The sequence below is a fragment of the Pholcus phalangioides genome, unplaced genomic scaffold, assembly GCF_987345545.1.
Source record: "Pholcus phalangioides strain wild (caught in Gottingen) unplaced genomic scaffold, Ppha-v1.0 ptg000008l_1, whole genome shotgun sequence".
Taxonomy (NCBI): Eukaryota; Metazoa; Arthropoda; class Arachnida; order Araneae; family Pholcidae; genus Pholcus; species Pholcus phalangioides.
This window is the reverse complement of record NW_028301601.1, coordinates 21,563,358-21,583,656: the sequence shown is the minus strand read 5'-3', so window position 1 is coordinate 21,583,656 and position 20,299 is coordinate 21,563,358. Positions and strand designations below refer to the sequence as shown.

General features: G+C 39.7%; 1 protein-coding gene across 1 annotated transcript in view; it reads right to left on the bottom strand.

Moving 5' to 3' along the window:
• The window catches only part of LOC149083981 (limbic system-associated membrane protein-like), a 98,855-nt gene extending 83,191 nt beyond the window's left edge, over positions 1 to 15,664 (bottom strand). Inside the window, exon 1 of the mRNA XM_089234343.1 lies at positions 15,262 to 15,664. Within this exon, the coding sequence (XP_089090469.1) occupies positions 15,262 to 15,316 (55 nt within the window). The 5' untranslated portion in view covers positions 15,317 to 15,664. The remainder of the gene's footprint in view (positions 1 to 15,261) is intronic.
• Positions 15,665 to 20,299: the final 4,635 nt, after the last annotated feature.

The following is a 20,299-nucleotide window of genomic DNA, read 5'->3' as shown; positions in this document are numbered from 1 at the left end:
GCTCTAAAACTGTGAAATATGTCACTAAAGTGATCTCTAAATGCGCCACGGATGTTTAAGTGTTCCGGAACTGTGTCGCGGGTTAGTAAAGTGATCTTTTAATGTGCAACGGGCCTATTTCAGTGATCTGAAAATGTGCCACGGGCCACTTGAACGCTCTAGAATTGTGCCACAGATCATTTAAGGGATTTGTAAATGTGCCGCTAAGTTCATTTTTGCAAAATCAGGTTTGATGGGACAAGCCACATCAGATAACCTTCAGGGTCACATTTGAGCTCCGAGTCAAGGGTTTACCATATATGAAGGGTGGATCGCAGTGAATTTCTTAAAGAGAAATTTGGAGTTCTTACCCTTCAAGTTGCATTGAAATTAACAGAAATTGCAATTTGCCTAAAAAAACGTAATATTTGAACGGCCCCAAGGCTCTACCGGTTTTAGCCAATTTCCGCCATTGCCCTCCGTGAAGGGGACGGGACCGTGTCGGAGAAACCTTTACCCTTCAAAGACTTTATTATATACTATTATTGCACATAATAGAATATGCATAGACAGAATCTCATACACACAAAATATTGAAGCACAAAAATGAGAAAACTAAAAAAAAAGAACAGAATATATGAATATACTAAAAACAGCCGATAGATGTCGCTCTTGTACACAAGTCAAAGAAAAGATACACAAACAACGTGAACAGAGAGAAAGAATGCCTCTAAAATCGTTTATTACAGCAGTATGTGTTCCACATGACCACCACCACCACCAAAGGGAATAACACATTTCAGGTGAGTCATACATCCAGCAACGGCAGAGTGCCGCAGGTCTGCATACACGATTAGGAACGCAAGTTCTTATAACCGTCTCATTTGCATATTTCCACCAAAGTCGCTCGCACCAGTGCCACCTATCGGCTGTTTTTTTGAGTTTTTCCCCTCTTTAAAAAATTCCCGTGATTTTTAAGCTATGCTAACCCTGCAAACTGTTTTTTATTTCGGCTATTTTTCGGTCGACGTGTCTCCGTTCCAGATTAGGATTTGCTTCCATAAATTTCACCAAGTTTGTGATTTTCATTGTTAGAGTTTGCCTTTCTGGTATGTATCAGTCTCCTCCGCAATTGTCAATATTTCTAATCGCTGGCTCATGTTGGTGGCGGTATGGCGCAGTTGCTGGACATTTGGTGGCTTAATGGATCTCGTTTCCGCATCTATAGTAAGGGCTTTTGAGGATTTCGAAGCAAAGTAGGTGATCTGAGAAAGGAACCCTACCCTGTTAGGAACATTATGACCTCTCTTTTCCAGTTCAGGATATTGACCTTCACCGTTATAATTATGCGGTGAACTTTCCAACCTGATGGTTCTTCATTATCCCATTAATTTTTTTCCCCATTCAAGCAAGAGTTTTTTCCAGATGGCTGCCTAGCTGATGATGAATGTTGCGGTAGGAGTATTGTTGAATTTCAGTTCCCCGTTTTAATTGCTTGTTTGACCATTATGTCAGCTTGCCCATTGTCCCACAGGCCAGCGCGTGCCCCAGCCCAAGATAGCTCTATTTGCGGATTACCGTGAAGCAATTTTCTTGTCTGTCTAGCCACGTTGCTTGATGGCAAGGGGGGTTGCTTATTGCCTTAAGGCTGGACAAGCTGTCTGTCAAGATTTTAGAAATTTTGTTCAATTTCCGCTGCATCTAACGTTTCTTTATAAATTGCGAGCGACTCTGCCTGGAACGCCTGATATGTACTCATATAATTACAGAAGACAAATCCGATTATACCTAACAGACGACACCAATGTCCTCTATTTGTGTTTTGAATTTCACGAGATAAAGCGTAAAATAATTTCGTTACTAATGCGGGCATCGAGTCTTGTGATCAGATCGGAAGAGGTATTACATCCACAGTAATATCGTTGGATTTGACTTGGAATACATATCAGGTAATGCCATTGGATTTTATTTGATAGATAGATAGAACCGCTCACAACCCCGGACTGATGCAAAGCAACTTACTTGCGTTACCTCAAAAGAGGCAGAGTTGTGTCGGAAAAGTTAGCAAAGATTTAAAGTGGCGGCTCCCCTTGCCCCGTGCTCGCAAGTTTCAAATTACTCGCGTCGTTCTCCCCATGAAGACAGCCATCAACTCGATGCAACGTACAAGCCATTTGACAAAAATGGGTGACTGAATCCCCAATGTCTGGGGAGAAAAATTTCACGTGCTCCCAGTGGCACATGAGGGCAGGAGACCGCAGCCTGGGATTTCGAAAGAAGTGTGGAAAAGACTTGTGGGCAAGAAAGAAGAAAGAAGCTGGCATGTTGAAGTGCGAGAGATTTGAGAATGGTCTAAATACACAATGTATACAAATTACATATATACAGCTCCTCGACTGTAACGGGAAACGAAGAAACAAAGCCTCCGTCCACAGTGCTGAGCAGTTTTGTTTGCCTGTCCTATTACAGAATATGCAATATACACACACACAGAATGCACACAGAGCCTGCACTGCAACGGGAATAATCAAACAGAGCCTCCGTTGACAGTGCTGGGCATTCACATTTGAATTACATGCATACATTATTTACTTTACAAAAATTTCCCTTTTTTATTCTATTGGGAATGCACATAAACATTACTCTATGAAGGTAGTATTGGGTACAAGTATCACCCTGAGCTCATACAAATATATATTCAAGGTTACGAATTACTATCATACTATAAAAGTGCGGCGGGAACAATCAAACACAGCCCTTGTTCACAGTGCTGGATGGCAGCGATCACATTTGAATTACCCACACATATTTACATAATATACGCTAATTACATAATATAAATTTCACTTTTTATAAAAATTATTGATACACATAAACATTACTATGTACGACACATATATTGGAAACAAGTGCCATAATGAGCTCATACAAATATTCAAGGTTACTAAACCACCATCATACTATGAAATTGTATATACAAAAACATTCATAAATTATACAGGGTGTATTACTTAAATAATATGGTTTATTAGCCTAAATGCGCCCCTCTATATTGAATCCGCATCCGTTTCAGATTCCACTTCCGAATCACTAGTGGATTGTTCACTGCTCCCAGTTATTATCAAAATAGTTTCTTTATTATTTATCAGATAACCCAAGACTTGTTGTAGTTTCCTCGTTGCAGATCTTTGTAAAATAATTTTCCGTTTCCACGAGATCTCTCGTCCGTTCGGTGGCGCCTGTAAATGATATCCCTTTGTGTACTCACTGTGTCACATAGTGTATCACGCTTCCCGGATGGCCGCGTCTACACGTGCTGGTCTGGCTGATTTTGAACCTTTGCATGTATTCACCGAATGGACCGTGTTCTGTGAGGAACATTACTATTTCTCTCGGCATGACTTCTTTCATTTTACCCACTTTTGGTATAACGTCGAAGACCTTTCTTCCAGTTGTGCATATTTGCCAATGGTGTTGCCAGTTCTCTGACGCTTCTTGCAAGAACAGATTTTTAATGTAGGATGCCGGTAATTTCATAAGGTGATTTTCATGTTGATGTTTTGTAGCCTCTTTTGCGAATTTATCCGCCATTTCATTCCCCTAAATGCCTACATGTGCTTTCACCCATCGTATTGTAATCTTCCTGTGGTCCATTAGTGTTTTTCTAATGTCATGCACCAGGCTATAAGGGGATTCTACGTCTCGTATTGCCTGTATACATGACATGCTGTCTGTCCTTATAGTTGATTTTTCTGCACAATGTTTTCCATAATTGACCGACATCCAGATTGCGTATAACTCTGCTTGAAATACAGTGTTGTTATTTAGCAATCGGCAGTTCCATTTGTCCGTTACTTCACCCATGTATATACTGATGTAGGTGGTTCCTAGCCGTCCACGGTCTTTGAACCGTCTGTGAAAATAATTCGATTTGTTGATTCTTCTACATCTGTGGTCAAGACCTGTGTCGGCAAAATATCTTTCACCGGATCATACGTCCATGGTGGATGTGAGATCCGTGATGACCCTCCACGACGAAAGCGTGGGAAGGGTCAAGGGTCAGATCGGGGGACTGGACAGCTGCATACCAGGAGCCGAGGGACGGAGGAGAGAGAAAGGTGGACAAAGAGAGGAGGTGAAAAAAGAGAGACATTCTAGGAGGGAACGTACAAACGAGAGGATGTAAGCAGCTCATGTGAAGAGCTGGCTAACAAAATCATACATACGATGTAATAAGTGTACATAGTTAACAAATATACATTAATTAAAGAAAATGCACCTAGCACAAAAAGAGTGGTTCTTCCCGTGTTTCGGCTGCGTCGTTATTATATTGGTGGCAGCGCGTGTGTGATGATAGAATCCATTGTCTTGGATAGAGGAGTGACGATGTCAGCAGTAGTAGAATCAGCACGGAGGAATCGACGGAACACCGAAAGGACGAACTGACGTGAAATAGTGCGAAAGAGTTTTCAACAAGGGACTGGCGCATTGGAACAACAAGGCTGTATGGAGATCCTGGAAATAAGGGGTGAGTGGCATGTTTATCTGAAACCTTAAGATTGCTGGATCTGATGAGATAAATTCAAGTTGTTTGGTTAATTTTAAAATATTTTTGATAGAGTATAATTAACATTAATAGTATTTCATCATGTCATTTCTAATGAAAGCAAAAAAATGTGATTTAAGGGTACTTGCCGAAGAATTGGGTGAAGATCCCGGTAATGCCATAGTATTTGAACTCAGAAAGTTAATACTTAAAAGTAAAAATTTTGAGGAAGAAGCAGTAGAGGAACGGTTAAAAGCTATAGTTGAGGAAAGAAAACAAGAAGAAAAGCGATCACAACAACTTGAGTTAGAAAAACTGAGACTCGCTAATGAGGTGGAGCTAGAAAAAATCAGATCAGGCTATGGATCTCATAGGACGGAAGAAAGCGGTTCCGTTGAAACATATCTGAAAAGTATTCGGGCGTTGACGGTGGAGGTACCGCGGAAGTCCGAAGGCTGGAATTTGTTCTTCTTCAGCTTGGAGAGAGCTTTTAGAACAAAAAATGTGCCAGAGCCGTTGAAAGCCGAAATTTTGATAACATTGCTGGGCAGTAAAGCGGCAAATATTTTGACTCATTTGTCAGAGGAATCGATAGTGTCTTACGAAGATGTGAAGATGTTGATTCTCAGGGAATATGAGCCGTCTGCGCAGGCATGCTTGGAAAATTTCAGGAAATCCAAACGGTATCAAGAGGAAAACCACGTACAGTTCGCATCCAGGTTGATCACAGGGTGGGAACATTACTGTAAACTTAGGGGGGCCGACACGATTGAAAAGGTTAATAAATTGATCGTTGTCGATGCTCTGATCAACACCCTAGATCGGGAGACTGGCGCACATATCCAGCTGAATACGAGCAAAGAGAAATGGTTGGAACCCATTGGAATAGCCCAGGAGTGCGACAAGTACTTCTTGGCTAAGAACAAATCATTTTTGGTTTCTGGATTCAATAAAGAGAAACCTAGGCACTATGGAGGAATGGATAGGTATGAGGAAAAAGGGAAAGACCCTCATATCATAGAAAACTCCCAAATTTGGAACCAAACTTCACAGGTAAGGGGTGACAGGAGCTGTTTTTCCTGCGGATTGAAGGGACACTTCAAAAAGGCTTGCCCACAGTTGAAGGGACAAGGGGGAAGTGGAGGACATCCGAGATCAGGAAAAACAGGGGTGCACCAAGCCTCATCGGGGAAAGGTAAGGTTCCGGAGGGGGCAGTTTTAGCCAGAGTGTCCGGGGAAAGGTATCTAAGGAGCTGTAATAGCCAGTTTAATGAACTCGAAAGGTGTGCTTTGAGCATTAACGGGAAACTGGTACAGGCGTTAGTTGATTCCGGAAGCGAAATGACTGTCGTGAGGGCTGATGTGGTTCCCGGGATAACTTTAGAGGGGGCGGCAACCATTTATCTTGAAGGTGCTTTCGGAAATGCTGTTCAGGTTCCGTTGGTACAATTGCCAGTAGCTATTGCTTCAGGGATGAACACTAATGTGTTACACCAAGAAACATTGTGTGCTGTAGCCCCGGAGTTGATTGAGGAAATGATCATACACCCCAATACACTAAAAGAACTGAAGGGACAAAATGTGGATTATCCGACCTTAGGAGATACCAGCGAAGAACGAATAACAGCCGGAGAGGAAAAGGATTCAAATTTGTTAGGGTTGTGTGTCATTGAAAAGGCGGATATCAGTAATTTCCCTCAGGATTCGGAGAACACTATATCAAATTCCGAAAGGTTCTCAAAAGAGCAACAGGATTGCCCAGATTTAGCGAAATTTTGGGAAGCGGCAAGAAATAAGAAATCGGGCTACTATGTGGTAGATGGTTTATTATTTCACAAGGATAATATTTTAGGAGAAGCTGTTGGGCAGCTAGTAGTGCCTAAGTGTAAGCGCGAAGAAGTTATCAATTTAGCCCATTCTTCAGTGTTCGGAGGACACAATGGGGCACGAAAAACAAGCCAAAGAATCAAATATTCATTTTTTTGGGATGGTTTGTCAACAGAGGTCAAAAGATTTTGCGAATCGTGTAATGCATGCCAGCTAACGAGAAGAGAAAAGGTTAAAGACAGAGCACCTATTACCCCAGTGGCAAGACCTGATCTGCCATTCCAAGTGGTAAATGTGGATATAATTGGTCCCATAGATCCACCGAGTTCGAAGGGACATAAGTATATTTTATGTTTAGTGGACCAGCATACACGTTGGGCAGAAGCCATTCCACTAGGTAGTTTATCGGCAAAAAGTACTTGTGAGGCGTTGTTGCAAATCTTTTCTAGAACTGGGATACCCAATGTGATAGCGTCGGATAATGGAACGAATTTCAATTCGTCTTTGACCAAAGAGTTCGAAAAAGCACTTGGTGTAAGTCCAAGATTTTCGACCCCTCAGTATCCACAATCCAATGGATTGGTGGAACGATTTAATCAAACGTTGAAGCGTATGTTGCATCATACCATAAGAGAAATGGGTAGGAAATGGCATGAGCACGTACCCTACATTTTATGGGCTTATAGAGAAGTACCTAATAGTACAACGGGGGTGGCACCGTTTCAGCTACTGTATGGTAGACCCCCAGAAGGTCCGTTATCGATTTTGAAATCTTCCTGGACCGAAAAATATCACAACGCTCAACTGAACACAATGCCCGCTTCGCTATACCTACAGAAACTCAAGGACCGACTACAAAATGCAGCAGATTTAGCTAAGCTAACTTCGGAGGTGATGCAGGAACGTATGGGTAAATATTACAACTTGAGGTCAACAGATAGAACTTTTAGTGTGGGAGATACGGTCATACTGTTGATTCCCGATTCCACTAATAAGTTATACTCACGATGGCAAGGGCCAGGTACAATTGTGGAACAAAAGAACCAACATTCATTCATAGTTGAACTAAAAGACGGTAGTCGCAAACATGTGCATCAGAACAAAATTCGGAAATATGTAATTAGGGCAAACGCAGTGAATGTAATTTTCGAGGGGGAGGAGGATTTCGGACAGGTAGAATTCACACCGGTAAATGGGGAGGAAGCTGTAGTAGAGAAAAAAATATGTGATTTAAAAAATTCTAATTTGGGACCGATGGAAAAACGGGAATTGAAAGAATTACTAACAGAATTTAAAGAGTTGTTTCAAGGTCCAGTAAAACTTGCCAAGGTAGGAGAACACCAAATAGAGTTAGTAGAAGGGGCGGTTCAAAAGAAACCCCATTGTTACAGTATTCCCATGGTATATAGAGATGAGGTAAACCGACAAGTCCAGGAATTATTAGAATTGAATTTGATTGAACCATCCACAGCCGAAATAGCACATCCGGTCGTTTGTGTGGCTAAAAAGGATTCATCAGTAAGGTTATGCGTTGATTTCAGGGCGCTAAACGCAATTACACGAATGCCTAATTACCCAATGAAGGATGCACAAGAATTGCTATATACGGCTGGAGCGGCAAACTGGTTAACAAGTTTAGATATGTTGCGTGGTTATTGGCAAATTAAGATGTATGAGGGCAGTAAACATTTGACTTCCTTTGCCACTCATAACGGCACATATCAATGGAAAACAATGCCATTCGGATTATCCGGTGCGGCAGGGACATTTCAAAGGGAAATGAATAACGTTCTGAGAAACCACCAAGAGTATGCACAAGCATATATAGACGATATCATAATTTTTTCTAACAGCTGGGAAGAACATAAACACCACCTCATTTCAGTTTTCCAAGAATTAAAGAAATCAGGTTTCACAGTTAAATTAGATAAATGTAAGTTTGCTCAGAAGGAACTGAAATACTTGGGACATAAGATAGGTGGGGGGAATCACGCTCCAGATGAAGAAAAAATTGCTGCTATAAGAGAACTAAAGAAGCCAGTCACTAAGAAGGACGTTAGATCAGTGCTTGGGCTTATGGGGTTCTATAGAAATTACATACAAAATTTTGCTGAGTTATCGATTCCCCTGACAAATCTGACAAAATCCAATATTTCAAATCCCATCCCGTGGGATGAAAAGGCAGATGCGGCTTTCGAGAAACTTAAAGAACGCCTGTGCAACGTGACCAGGCTGGCAACGCCAAATTTAGAACTGCCGTTTCAGTTACACACTGATGCATCTGACTTAGCAGTAGGTTGTTGCTTAACTCAAGGGGTTGAAGGCAGATACCAGCCTATCGCTTTCGCGAGCCAGAAGCTGAACAACACCCAAAAGAGATGGGCCAGTATAGAGAAAGAAGCTTGGGCCGTATTATTTGGGTTGAGAAAGTTTGAAAAATGGATCCATGGCCTGAACGTGGAGATTATAACGGATCACAATCCTTTGAAATACTTAACCGAAACGACTCCGAAAAGTCCAAAATTGTTACGGTGGTCCTTAGCCCTGCAAAGATGGAATTTAAAGATCACTCACAAGGCAGGAGCGCAGCATTTGGGAGCCGATGCTCTATCGAGGTTAAGTAGAGAAAATTGGGATTAAATTGTAAAAGAGTAAATCTTTTTTTTGTAAATAAGTCTAGTTATGATAATTTTTTTCATATTAATTATAAGTAGATCATTAGAATACAGTAAATGTTTCTTTTATTAGTATTATTATTTGGTATATGCAGTATCCAGCTTTCTTGGGGTGAGGGAAACTGTTCACTTCGCTCTGTTATTACTGCAAGAAAAGGGTCCAGTGTTATGTGTGTGCGAGAAAAAAAAAAAGGAAAATAAACACCCATTCTCCCAGCTGGTTGGGAAACTGTTGCATTGGAAGAAAGAGAAAACGAGGAGAGTCCGTTAATGAGAAGGCTATCCCGTCATAAAAGGGGGTGAAGAAGCATAATCACCAGGACTCTTTCTCTCTCTCTACACCATCTCGACGTGAGAAATACGTATGCCAGCATAAACAAAGAGTGTCCGAGGGTCCGAGTCATGGCAAGTCCGTTGCATACTACGGTGCTAACAACAGCGCAAGGAGAAGAAAGAAAAACTCAACCATGAAGGCAGAGTTTTTACTTGTGTTCGGGCGTGTGAGATCCGTGATGACCCTCCACGACGAAAGCGTGGGAAGGGTCAAGGGTCAGATCGGGGGACTGGACAGCTGCATACCAGGAGCCGAGGGACGGAGGAGAGAGAAAGGTGGACAAAGAGAGGAGGTGAAAAAAGAGAGACATTCTAGGAGGGAACGTACAAACGAGAGGATGTAAGCAGCTCATGTGAAGAGCTGGCTAACAAAATCATACATACGATGTAATAAGTGTACATAGTTAACAAATATACATTAATTAAAGAAAATGCACCTAGCACAAAAAGAGTGGTTCTTCCCGTGTTTCGGCTGCGTCGTTATTATAGTGGATGTTTATGCTATACATCTGTAGGAAGATATGTTACATTGTTTATTTTAATCTCACGCTTTAGCCTTAAATTTGCTTTCTGTACTTCGTTGTCCGAAAGTATATGTAGAGGAGGATTGTTAGCTATTACTTGTAACGCACTGTTTGGTGTTGTTGAATAGGCTCCAGTGATGAATAGCAGGAATTTTCTTTGAAGAGAGTCTACTTTTGTTCTTAGTTGTTGTTTGGGATCACCGAACCATGCGATAACACCATATGCTATAATGCGGATGGCGACAACTTTATAAAGCGTATTTCTAATTTTCGTATTAATGCCCCATGCAGGACCAGCCATTCTTTTAAAATTTTGTAAGCATTTCTGTGTTTTCGTGATCAGATAATTCACATGTTTGAACCACGTCAGGTTTCTATGAAACATTATTCCTAAATATCTGTTCTTCATATTGTGTCCTATTGGATTGTTTCGCAGTCTAATGGTTGGTTGTCCTTTTTGTGAGAAATCCATAAGTAATTGGATTTGAAGAATTCGATTTCTAATTTTTTTTTTGTGAGCCACGTATCCAATAATACCATTGCTGCTTTTGCGTGCTCAGTGACCTTGCGGATTGGTGAATCACCAATTACCATAGCAATATCATCCGCATACACTTGAATCTTTATATTTTCTGGCCCAGTTTTTCGTAAGTACATCATTTATGACAAGGTTCCACAGCATAGTCCCACTACAGGAACCTTGAGGGCACCCTTTTGTTTGACTTATAGTGGCCTGTACTTCATCCGTAAAAAGGGATATCTGTCTTTCTCTGATTGCATCAATCATTGTTCTTCTCACATTGTCCGGCATTGAGATGTTGAGAAGTTGTTTTACTATTGTTTTATGTGAAATGTTATTGAAGGCTCCCTTAATATCTATTGATATTAGGGCAACATCTTGTTTTTGGCTCTTAAATGTTTGTATGCTGTCATGAATCTTTGATAGTGCTGTCTCCGTCGAGAACCCTTTTCTGAATCAATGTTGTTTATCGTTGATCCACTTCGTTTTCTCGATGTAGAAGTTGATTCTTTGTGTCAGCAACTTTTCGAGAATTTTGCCAATTGTGTTTAGAAGAATTATTGAACGGTATGAACTGATATTGCTCGGATCTTTTCCTGGTTTTAGAAATAATATCAGTTGCCCTTTCTTGAATGCTGTAGGGAAAATATTGAAGTTGAGGCATTTATTGAAGAGAGTCGGGAAAAAGAACTTGTGGAAAGCATGTATACTTTTAATCAATGCGTTTGTTATTCCATCAGGACCGGGAGCTTTTTTCACATTTAGTTTATCAATTATTCTATTAATTTCTTGAATTGAGAAAGGTGGATCGTTTCTGGTATCAGTATTCTGCTTATTTCTTGACTGTATTACAGTATTTTCGTTTTCCCCATTATTTTTGGGGAAAATTTCTTCTAAAATGTTTTGGGCAGCTTGCAAAGATGTTGTTGGGTGATCAGGATTTACGAGGAATGTTTGTGGAGGAAATGAACTTGTATTTGTGACAGTCTTGTACGCTTTCCCAAAAGGCTCCGTCGCTTTTTCACAAAATCTCATCCAGCCTTCTTTTTTTGCCCTGTTGACTTTCTTTTTGTATAATGCAATTTCTTTTCGATATAATTGTTTTAACCTTATTTGATTGTCCGGATCCTTTTCTCATTCACACCTTTTCTTTAGTGCTCGCAGACGTTTTCTTTCTAGCGTTAGTTCATCATTCCACCATGCGAGGTTTTGAATTGGTAGGATTTTATTTGAGTTGCGATCCACTCGAGATGTTGGATAAAGCAATTTCGTTACGAATGTGGTCCGCAAGAATTGTGTCCAGCCGCGAAAAGATATTAATTCCAGAGTGATATCATTGGATTCGTGTTAATGATATCTACATAAGACATATTCTAAATACTTCCTGAGATATGAGCGTTCAAATTATTTCGTTACGCAACGTTTTGCGAATGCACCCAGTACCGTCAGAAGTTTTAGAAGGCGTTCCCACGTCAAAAACTTCACTTGTTTCAAGCGATGATGGCGATGATTCAAGCGTTTCTCGTGGTATACGCATCATATAAATATAATGTCACCTTCAGCCGGATTTAACAATCCAGCCACAAGGTCTATTTGATTAATTGTCTCTTGAAAAATAGTGGGAGTCTCAAAACATCGTAATCTTCCCGAAGGAACACTGTTTAAGGCATGTGTGGCACATGACTGAAGCAGATAACAACAGTAACGAATGATGTTTTAGATATTTTTTAGTTATTATAAAAATCATCACGATCATAAAATTACTCCGTTTGCGAAAATTACACTGAACACAATGATGTACTTTCTCGAATGTTTTCATATCTTCAGATTATACTAAGGAAATTCCGCTAAATACGGGATCGTAAGTTTTCGTACGTTTCATGTTCAAAACATAATTTGTATACGGAGTTCCGCCAAATACGAGATCGCTGTCGAAGGGCTTCTTATCATGCTTATAATTCCGCTGAATACGGGATCGTAATTATTCATATGTTTCATGTTCAGAAAAATTGCATGCAGAAAAATTCTGCTTTGAAGGAGACTGTAGTTTCTCAAATCCTTTCATGTGTGTGTGTGTGTGTAATAAATAATTCGTACACGCGGAAATTCCACAGAATACGGGATTGCAGTATTTCAAATAATATGATTATTCGGGAAAAAATATACTCGAAAATCCCCCTAACTATAAAAGTGGTATTTGATCAGATCTTTTCATGTACAGAAAAAAAAAACAACAACATATATGAAAACTCCGTTAAATACGGATTGTAGTTATTACACGTTTTCATGTTGTGTCACACGTTTCACGCTTTTCGCTTCACGCAATTTCACTGCTACGTGATTTTGGAAAGTTAATTTTAGAAAATTGTGATTCACAAAATTTGATGTGTATTTTTGTTTTAATATCCTGAAATGGGCACGCACGTTGCAAGTATAACACAATTTAAATGGCAAAATCGTTTGGATTTATTGATGTCGGTGAGACAAACACGGGAAAAGCTCTCGAAACCATCTCTCCAGATCTTACTCTGTTTCTTTTTTTTTGGTAAAACATCGACATTATCATCAGAATTTTACTTGAAGAAAACGATCCTAATGAATTCAGAATTATATTTGAGAGGAGGTATTCAGAATTCTGTAGTTTTGCTTCTAAAGTTTTCATAAAGAGACGAAGAATACTTGCGAATACTAAAGGGAGAAGAAGAAGCTTGCTAACTGAATTTCGACTGATTTCGTTAGAAAAAGTATCTCATAACCAGGCTCTTCAGGAAAGAAAACACCTACATTCACACGAGAATCAGAAATAACGAACACAGAAGTAAAAAAGTATTATTAAAAAATGTGGAAATTAAATTTTTACTCAATATAGCTTAAATTGACGAGATTTATGAAAGGTTTGAATAACTAATTCATTTTAAATTGTTTATTTTGCTGCTGGAAGTTGGGTTTACTTTTTCTTACCTTTCTGAAGAAAACACCTATCCCAATCTTACCCATGTTAAATTCAACTCACTTTACGCGATTATTTTGTGGAACCATTTAATCGCGTAAAGCGACGGACGGCGCTTGTATGCGGAAATTCCGCTGATGCGAAGTTACAAACGTTTTCCTAAACGTTATTTTCTTTATCATAAAATAACTCCCAAACAAAAATTCCACCGAATCCATGGTTGTGTTCGATCGAATATATATTCCAAAGTTTTCATGTTCAACAAATAAGTCGTGTAAGGAAATTCGGTCGATGCAAAGCTGTAATTAGTTTCTTCCTTGTATAAGAAAATAACTCGCGCACATAATTTCGGCCGAAGACAAATTTGTGGTTTTTCGATTTTTCCATGCTCAGAAAACAAATTCTGTTGATAATTCAAAATACAGCTGTTCAAATGTTTTCCGTGTTCAAAACTCACATACGGCAATTTCCAAGAATACAAGAATGTAGTTTCATTCAAATGTTATCATATTCAATCACTCGTTTATAAAAGTTGTGCTAATTATCAAGATTGTAGTTATTCGAATGTTTTTCATGTTCAAATAATAACTCAAATTGGAATAATTCCGCGAAGTATGAAGCTGAATATATTCCAATGTTTCCATGTTCGAAATAATAACTGGTATGTAAAACATTCCGTAGTGGTTATCCGAATATGATCGTGTTCAGAACGTAACTCTCTTAAGACACTTTTGCTGATTTACGAGATTGTAGTTATTCGAATTTTAACACGTTCAGAAAATAACTCATGTGCAGAAACAAGAACAGGGAATTATTCGACGAATATAATTGCTTTTTTTAATGAAAATTCTAACTGCAAGGTCACAAATATTCGATTCTGTGCATATGTCTAATTATATTAAACAACATATTTTTATTTTGAACAAGTAATCATTCTGGGCGTATAAATTCATATTTTAACACCTTGACTGTGTTGCCCTAACTGATTTCGGGCAACTGAATAACAATTCAGTTGCGTATTTCGTACAATATTTATGATCAGACGTGTTATTTTTTATAATGACATCAGTCATGATTCCAACGTCAGTCAAGTCGATTTAGCTTTCGAAGAACATCGATGAATTTATGTTTGAAAACGTTGGACTAGTATTCCATGTAAAACATTTTGAAAACGAGTAAATTTCGTTTTTGCAGCGGTAATAAAAGATGGAGTTTATCATAAAAAAGGAGATACTGTAAATACTTTTTTATAATTTATCTAAAAGGAAGCGCAGAATAATAAAGCATGGTAATATTCTGGTAAATTTGCATAAATCGTTGAATACGTTGTGAATCTGAATAGTTTCACTTCTCGATTAGAATTTTCATGTGCATTTAATTTAGAATAATTCATCAGCAACGTGTGCCTCTCTTTTCAGTATGCGAAAAATACGTCTTCGTAAATATCTATCTCAAAATTATCGACACACTGAAGAAATACTCATTTAAATATTTATTCATTATTTATCCTGTTCACTAAGAAAAACTGTGTTCTTTCCTTCACTAATGATATATTTTATCTTTTTCATGTACTGGTTATGGTTAGTCCACCCCAAATATCGTTAGATGAGAAAAACTTTAATATTTCGACGAATTCATTGTGATTCAATTTTTACGGGATAAATTTCTTTGAGTTTCATTGAGAAAAACGAAATATTTCCGGGGAGTTCAACCATCACTTATAAAATCCGTTCACTTTGGTGATCATTTCCCACATTTTAGAATGAACCATAGAATCTATATTCCTTTCAGTCAATTATGGTGAAACATCCCATGTACAGACACATGATTAGGATTTCATTTTGAGATTTCTGAATACATATACACAACTTGATGGATAAATATAAAATTAAACATGCCGAACTCACCTGCCAACAGCCCAACCAAACAAAGCACCAACGTGCTGTTGATAAGCGATGCCATCACTATCCCCGATAAACTTCACCGTAATAAGAAAAACAATACTATACTAAACGATCCACCATGTCATGAAATGAGGCATCAATAACTTTTGTTTTCATTTTAAGTTTCTGTTTCGTCTTTCCTAAAATGAACGATTATTTCATAACTGTCGGGGATGTCATAAAAAGCACGAGTCCGAATGGGAAAATTTAAGATATTTTTCTCTCCTATAAGACGTTTTATCTATAACGATGGTATAAATATTCAGTTTCTTTTGAGAAAAGTCCGTCTTTTTGGAAGTCGAGTAAAAGTGCCAATGATCGCGCCGAAACTGTATGGAGAACAGGAGCCTCACTCCGGAACTAATATTCGCCGCTGTCTGAGTGTGTGAGAAGCCAGTTGCATTGATCTCGGAAAGCGGTTGAGCATTTTGAGTTGTGCCGAGAGCGCCACCTGCAGCAACAGTTTGCTGAAGTCACTAGTATTGTTTTTTTTTTTTTCAAGCGAAAATATAATAAAATGTTATGGGACCGTTTGATAATAATAAAATTTTGTTCCCGACTTAAGCAACGACCTGAGAATGAAAGTCAAACTGATTCCTATCCATGGAGCCACGCATTGAAACACTCCTGTTGGCGAACGCTAGTCCTGGCCGAATAACGTTTAGTGGGCATTCAAGTATCAAGTCAGCAGATTTTTAGCTGTTTTTGACCGCATCCCCCCAATGTCAGCTCTGCCCCATACCTCTTAGATCAGTGTTTCCCATCCTTTTTCAGAACACGCCCTCACCAAAACGAATCTGAAATCCGAATGTCTCGTCATAATTTTTCCAGCTATCCATTCTAGTCTTATGGCTTGTAAGTTGAATCGAGTTCATGACTGTCTTCATGGGGAGAACGACGCGAGTGATTCGGTACTTGCGAGCACGGGGCAAGGGGAGGTCATCACTATAAATCTTTACTAACTTTTCCGACACAACTCTGTCTCTTTTGAGGGATCGGAAGTACGGTGCTCTACATTAGTCCGGGGTTGTGAGCGGTTCTATCTCTATCTATATATCACAATTTTTTCAATGTGTACGCTCCCTGCCCGCCGGTGGAACTTCATAGTTTAAAGGTTTTCCTTTTTTTAATGAAATAACCATTAGCTTTTCTTTGCCTCCTTGAATTTTAATACCAAATGTCTTTGCCTCTCCCTAGACCTTTCTACTTTTTCTTAGTCAAAAGCAGTGGTTCTTTCTCCCTTCATCAGGGTTTCTCGAAGAGACTTCAGAAGGGGTGGGCTGTGAGCTTGAATGAGAAAACAATTAACTCATTGTTTTTACATTGCAAATATTTTTTAACGAGTTTGTGGTTTTCATTTTTCTTCATTTTATTGGCACATGGGGTTCCGTGGACTTTATCTTACTCTAGCATTAGTATTCCATGGAACACAAACCATTAAGAACCCTTAGTCAAACCTCTTCCAAATAAAAGGAAAAAAACGGGCATCAAGAAACTGTTTGAAAATTGAAAATTCCAACAGATATGAAAAAAAAATGAAAGGAGTTCGAAAGACTCCAAGTCTTCATAGAAAAACTCAAATCGCAACTATATAAATTAAATTGTCCCTTTGTGGGGCGTGAGCCCCGCATTGGGAACAGTGTCTTAGACGAGTCTCTCAGATGAGCTTCGAGTGGATGGAGTCGACTTTTCCTTCTTTTTTTTTCAAATTTTGATAACAGAAGGAGAGAGTATTTGTTTCACATTCCTTCGGAGTTTTGCGTAGGAATATACGGAGGAAAAGTGTAAATGAAAGAAGTAGCCTCTGAGTGTTTCTCTTCTTCGGTTGTTTCTTTTTTTCCCAAATCCTTAATGTTCGGTGGGAAGGAGTACTACTACTTTCCCAAACTCTGGCCATATCGCAACATTGCAATTTAATGTCATTAGTGAGATGGGTTGGAAGTGAAGGCGCTGTCCATCGGTGGTCGCTTCGAGTTCGTTAGGGTACATGTCTCATCTATATCCTCCCTCGGGTTCGAACCCGGAACCATGACAACAGCCTTCACGATGGTAGACGAGCATCTTACCATCATGCCACTCGGGCACTTGGGAAGGGGTACTGTCACTGTTATAATATTGCAATGATGAACGAAAAATGTGGTACTCTGCTTCTCAGGGGCGTGGCCAGAAATTTCGTTCGCGGGGGGGCCAAAGTGATAGAAAAATAGATTTGGCCATCTTTTTTTCGGTCATTTTCTCACATTACGGGGGGGGGGGACTAGAACAACCAAGTCCCCCCCCCCCCCCCCGCTATGTCCTTGTAGCTTCTACCTAAATATTTCTTGAACATATCGCGAAAGCTTTTCAATGCCACAGTTCCCTATACATAAAAATGAAAGAGAGAGAGTGTGTGTGAAGAAATAGCAAAAATAGCTTTTCGAATGAAATAAGCGCTAGTGTTGCTCACTTGTCCATTCAAAAATGTATACTTCAAAGGAAGTTATTTGAAGAAAAAATGAATACAAGATGGAGAGTGAAATATAACGTATGCGGCCGTTCAAGTATTACGTCAGCAAATTTTTGTCATTTTTGACCATCCCCCCCCCCCGCCCTGGTCAGCAAAAGTCAGCAAAACTCTGACCCTTCCCCCCACTTGACAGCGAAATTTCTTCAGCACTGCCCCACCTCCTAACGCATATTGGTGGGATCAGAAACGTACGCGGGAGAGAGGCATGGGGGGGGGGCTCGTGAATCTAAACCCCCCCCCCCTCCAGAAGAAAAAAAAATATTTTTTTAATGTCAAAAACTTTAAAAAAATCAAAATTTCGAAAGAAAATTCCTTTATATGTTATTATAATCGATTTCTGTTAATTTCATAAAATTTGTCTTTAAGTAATTCATTGCGTCCCACCCTCTAAGCCATATATGGTAAATTTTTGACACGCGGACCAAATGTGGCGCTGTGGTTATCTGATGTGGCTTGCCCCCTCAAGCCCAATTTTGTAACAATGAACTAAGCGGTACATTTACAAATCGCTTAAATGATCCGTGGCACAATTCAAGGGCATTTATGTGGCCCGTGGCACAATTCAAGGACATTTATGTGGCCCGTGGCACAATTGCAGAGCATTAAAGTGGTCAATGTGTTATTTCCAGATCACTGAAGTAGACCCGTGGCACATTCAAAGATCAAAGTAACCCAAAACACACTTCCAGAACAGTTAAATGATCCGTGGTGCATTTAGAGATCATTGAGTGAAATTCAGCACAATTTTAGAGCACTTAAGCGGCTCCCCATTGCGGTTCTACATCACTCAAGTGACCCGCGGAACTTTTCCAGATTACTTAAGTGGCATAAATAGCTTGAGTGATGCGTTGCACAGTTCTAGCCAACCCTTGTTCCAATTAAGCGGCCCGGAAACATTTCCATAGCACTTAACCAGCACGGACACATTTCCTGATCACTTGAAGGACCCGTGAAATATTTAGAGATCGCTGAAGTGGCTCTGCAAGGTATTTATCAGTAGGGAGAATGTGACTTCAAGTGCCCACAACGTATCTTAGGTTTTACGTTTTTGGCGCACTGAGTAAGATGTTATTAAAAATATTTCATATTTTCATAAAGGGTGGTTGATGACGTAAGCATCATCCAAATCCCCCTCCCCCTTATCATTAAAAGTCAGCAAATCGGAAACCCCTCTCCCCCCCTATTGATGCTGAGCTGACGTAGTACTTGAATGACCACTATGCAGTGGCGTTATCGGGGGAAACCCCCCCCCCCCAGTGAATTCTCAAAACTGTCTAAAATATATAATATTTACTTCTATTCCCCAATTTTCAGAAATTTTAATCTCGAATATCTCGTTTAATATTGCATATATTAGAGAGAAAAAAAAGAAGAGTATGTGTTTTTCAGTTTTTTTATTCTGTTTGGGCCAGTCGAAGCAATACAACAATTTTCTGATTAGAGTTTAGTAGAGGGCAGAGTCAAAACAACACCTTCGATGAGAGATGGCTTACGCGCGAAGCTCCTGACGACACTGATGAAGGTTATCTAATCTATAACCATTGGGTGTAGCAGGCCTACTCATGCGTCATCTTCACCCTCTTTTGTATATCTAATTTCTATAGGTGAGATGGCCTTCTTTATTGACGTCACGGGCCGCTGCAGAGGCCGAGTGATCAGAGTGACGGAATAGCGTTGTTACCCCACCGCAGTCACAGTGATGGTCGGCAGAAGCTGGTTTTTCTGTGGTTCCCAAATTCGAGGCGCGAATTCGAGCCGAACTCCCTATTAAAATGTTTAATAGGGGCACAGAGAGCAACAGACCTACAACGGGTGCACATATCCGAACATCACGCTTCACTTATAATTTCTGACATAGATGGCACCACTAAAAACGCAAACAACACTATATACGCATTCAGACTCTTAGGTGCAGATACTCGCACTTCCGGCACAACTCAATCGGTAGTAATTTGCCCATGGTGATTGACTCGAATTGTGCCAGGACCTTCTAGAGATAGAAGACATCTGCACGGATTGCCATAAACGTCATTTAGACTACCTAGCAAGTTTTCCACATTTTGAAACACAGCAACCTATTTCGTTTCTTCTTATTTTGACGTAGAATCTTCCTGATTGGCTCACGAATACCGCATAGTGATTGGATGCGGGGCATAGAAATCGCCAATTCTGAACCCGATCATTTCTTTTCCTCACAACGATGATACTGGCACGAGAATTTTTCCCCTGAATATTCTGAGGGAAAATGATCTATTTACTGACGTCACAAGAAGAGGGCAGAGGCCTTCTATCTCTAGGAGGTGCTGGTTGTGCTCGATTTTAAATAAAGAAAGTGACGCCACGAGCTCCGCGCGGAGGCATTTTGCTATAGATCATAGTCTTCCAAACTTTTTGTTCCATCGTCCCCTTCATCAGAAAATTGTTTCCTCTAATCGCCCCCCCAACTCAAGTAAACCCATAGGATCCTATGTTAAATCAGTAGATTCTATCGCCTCC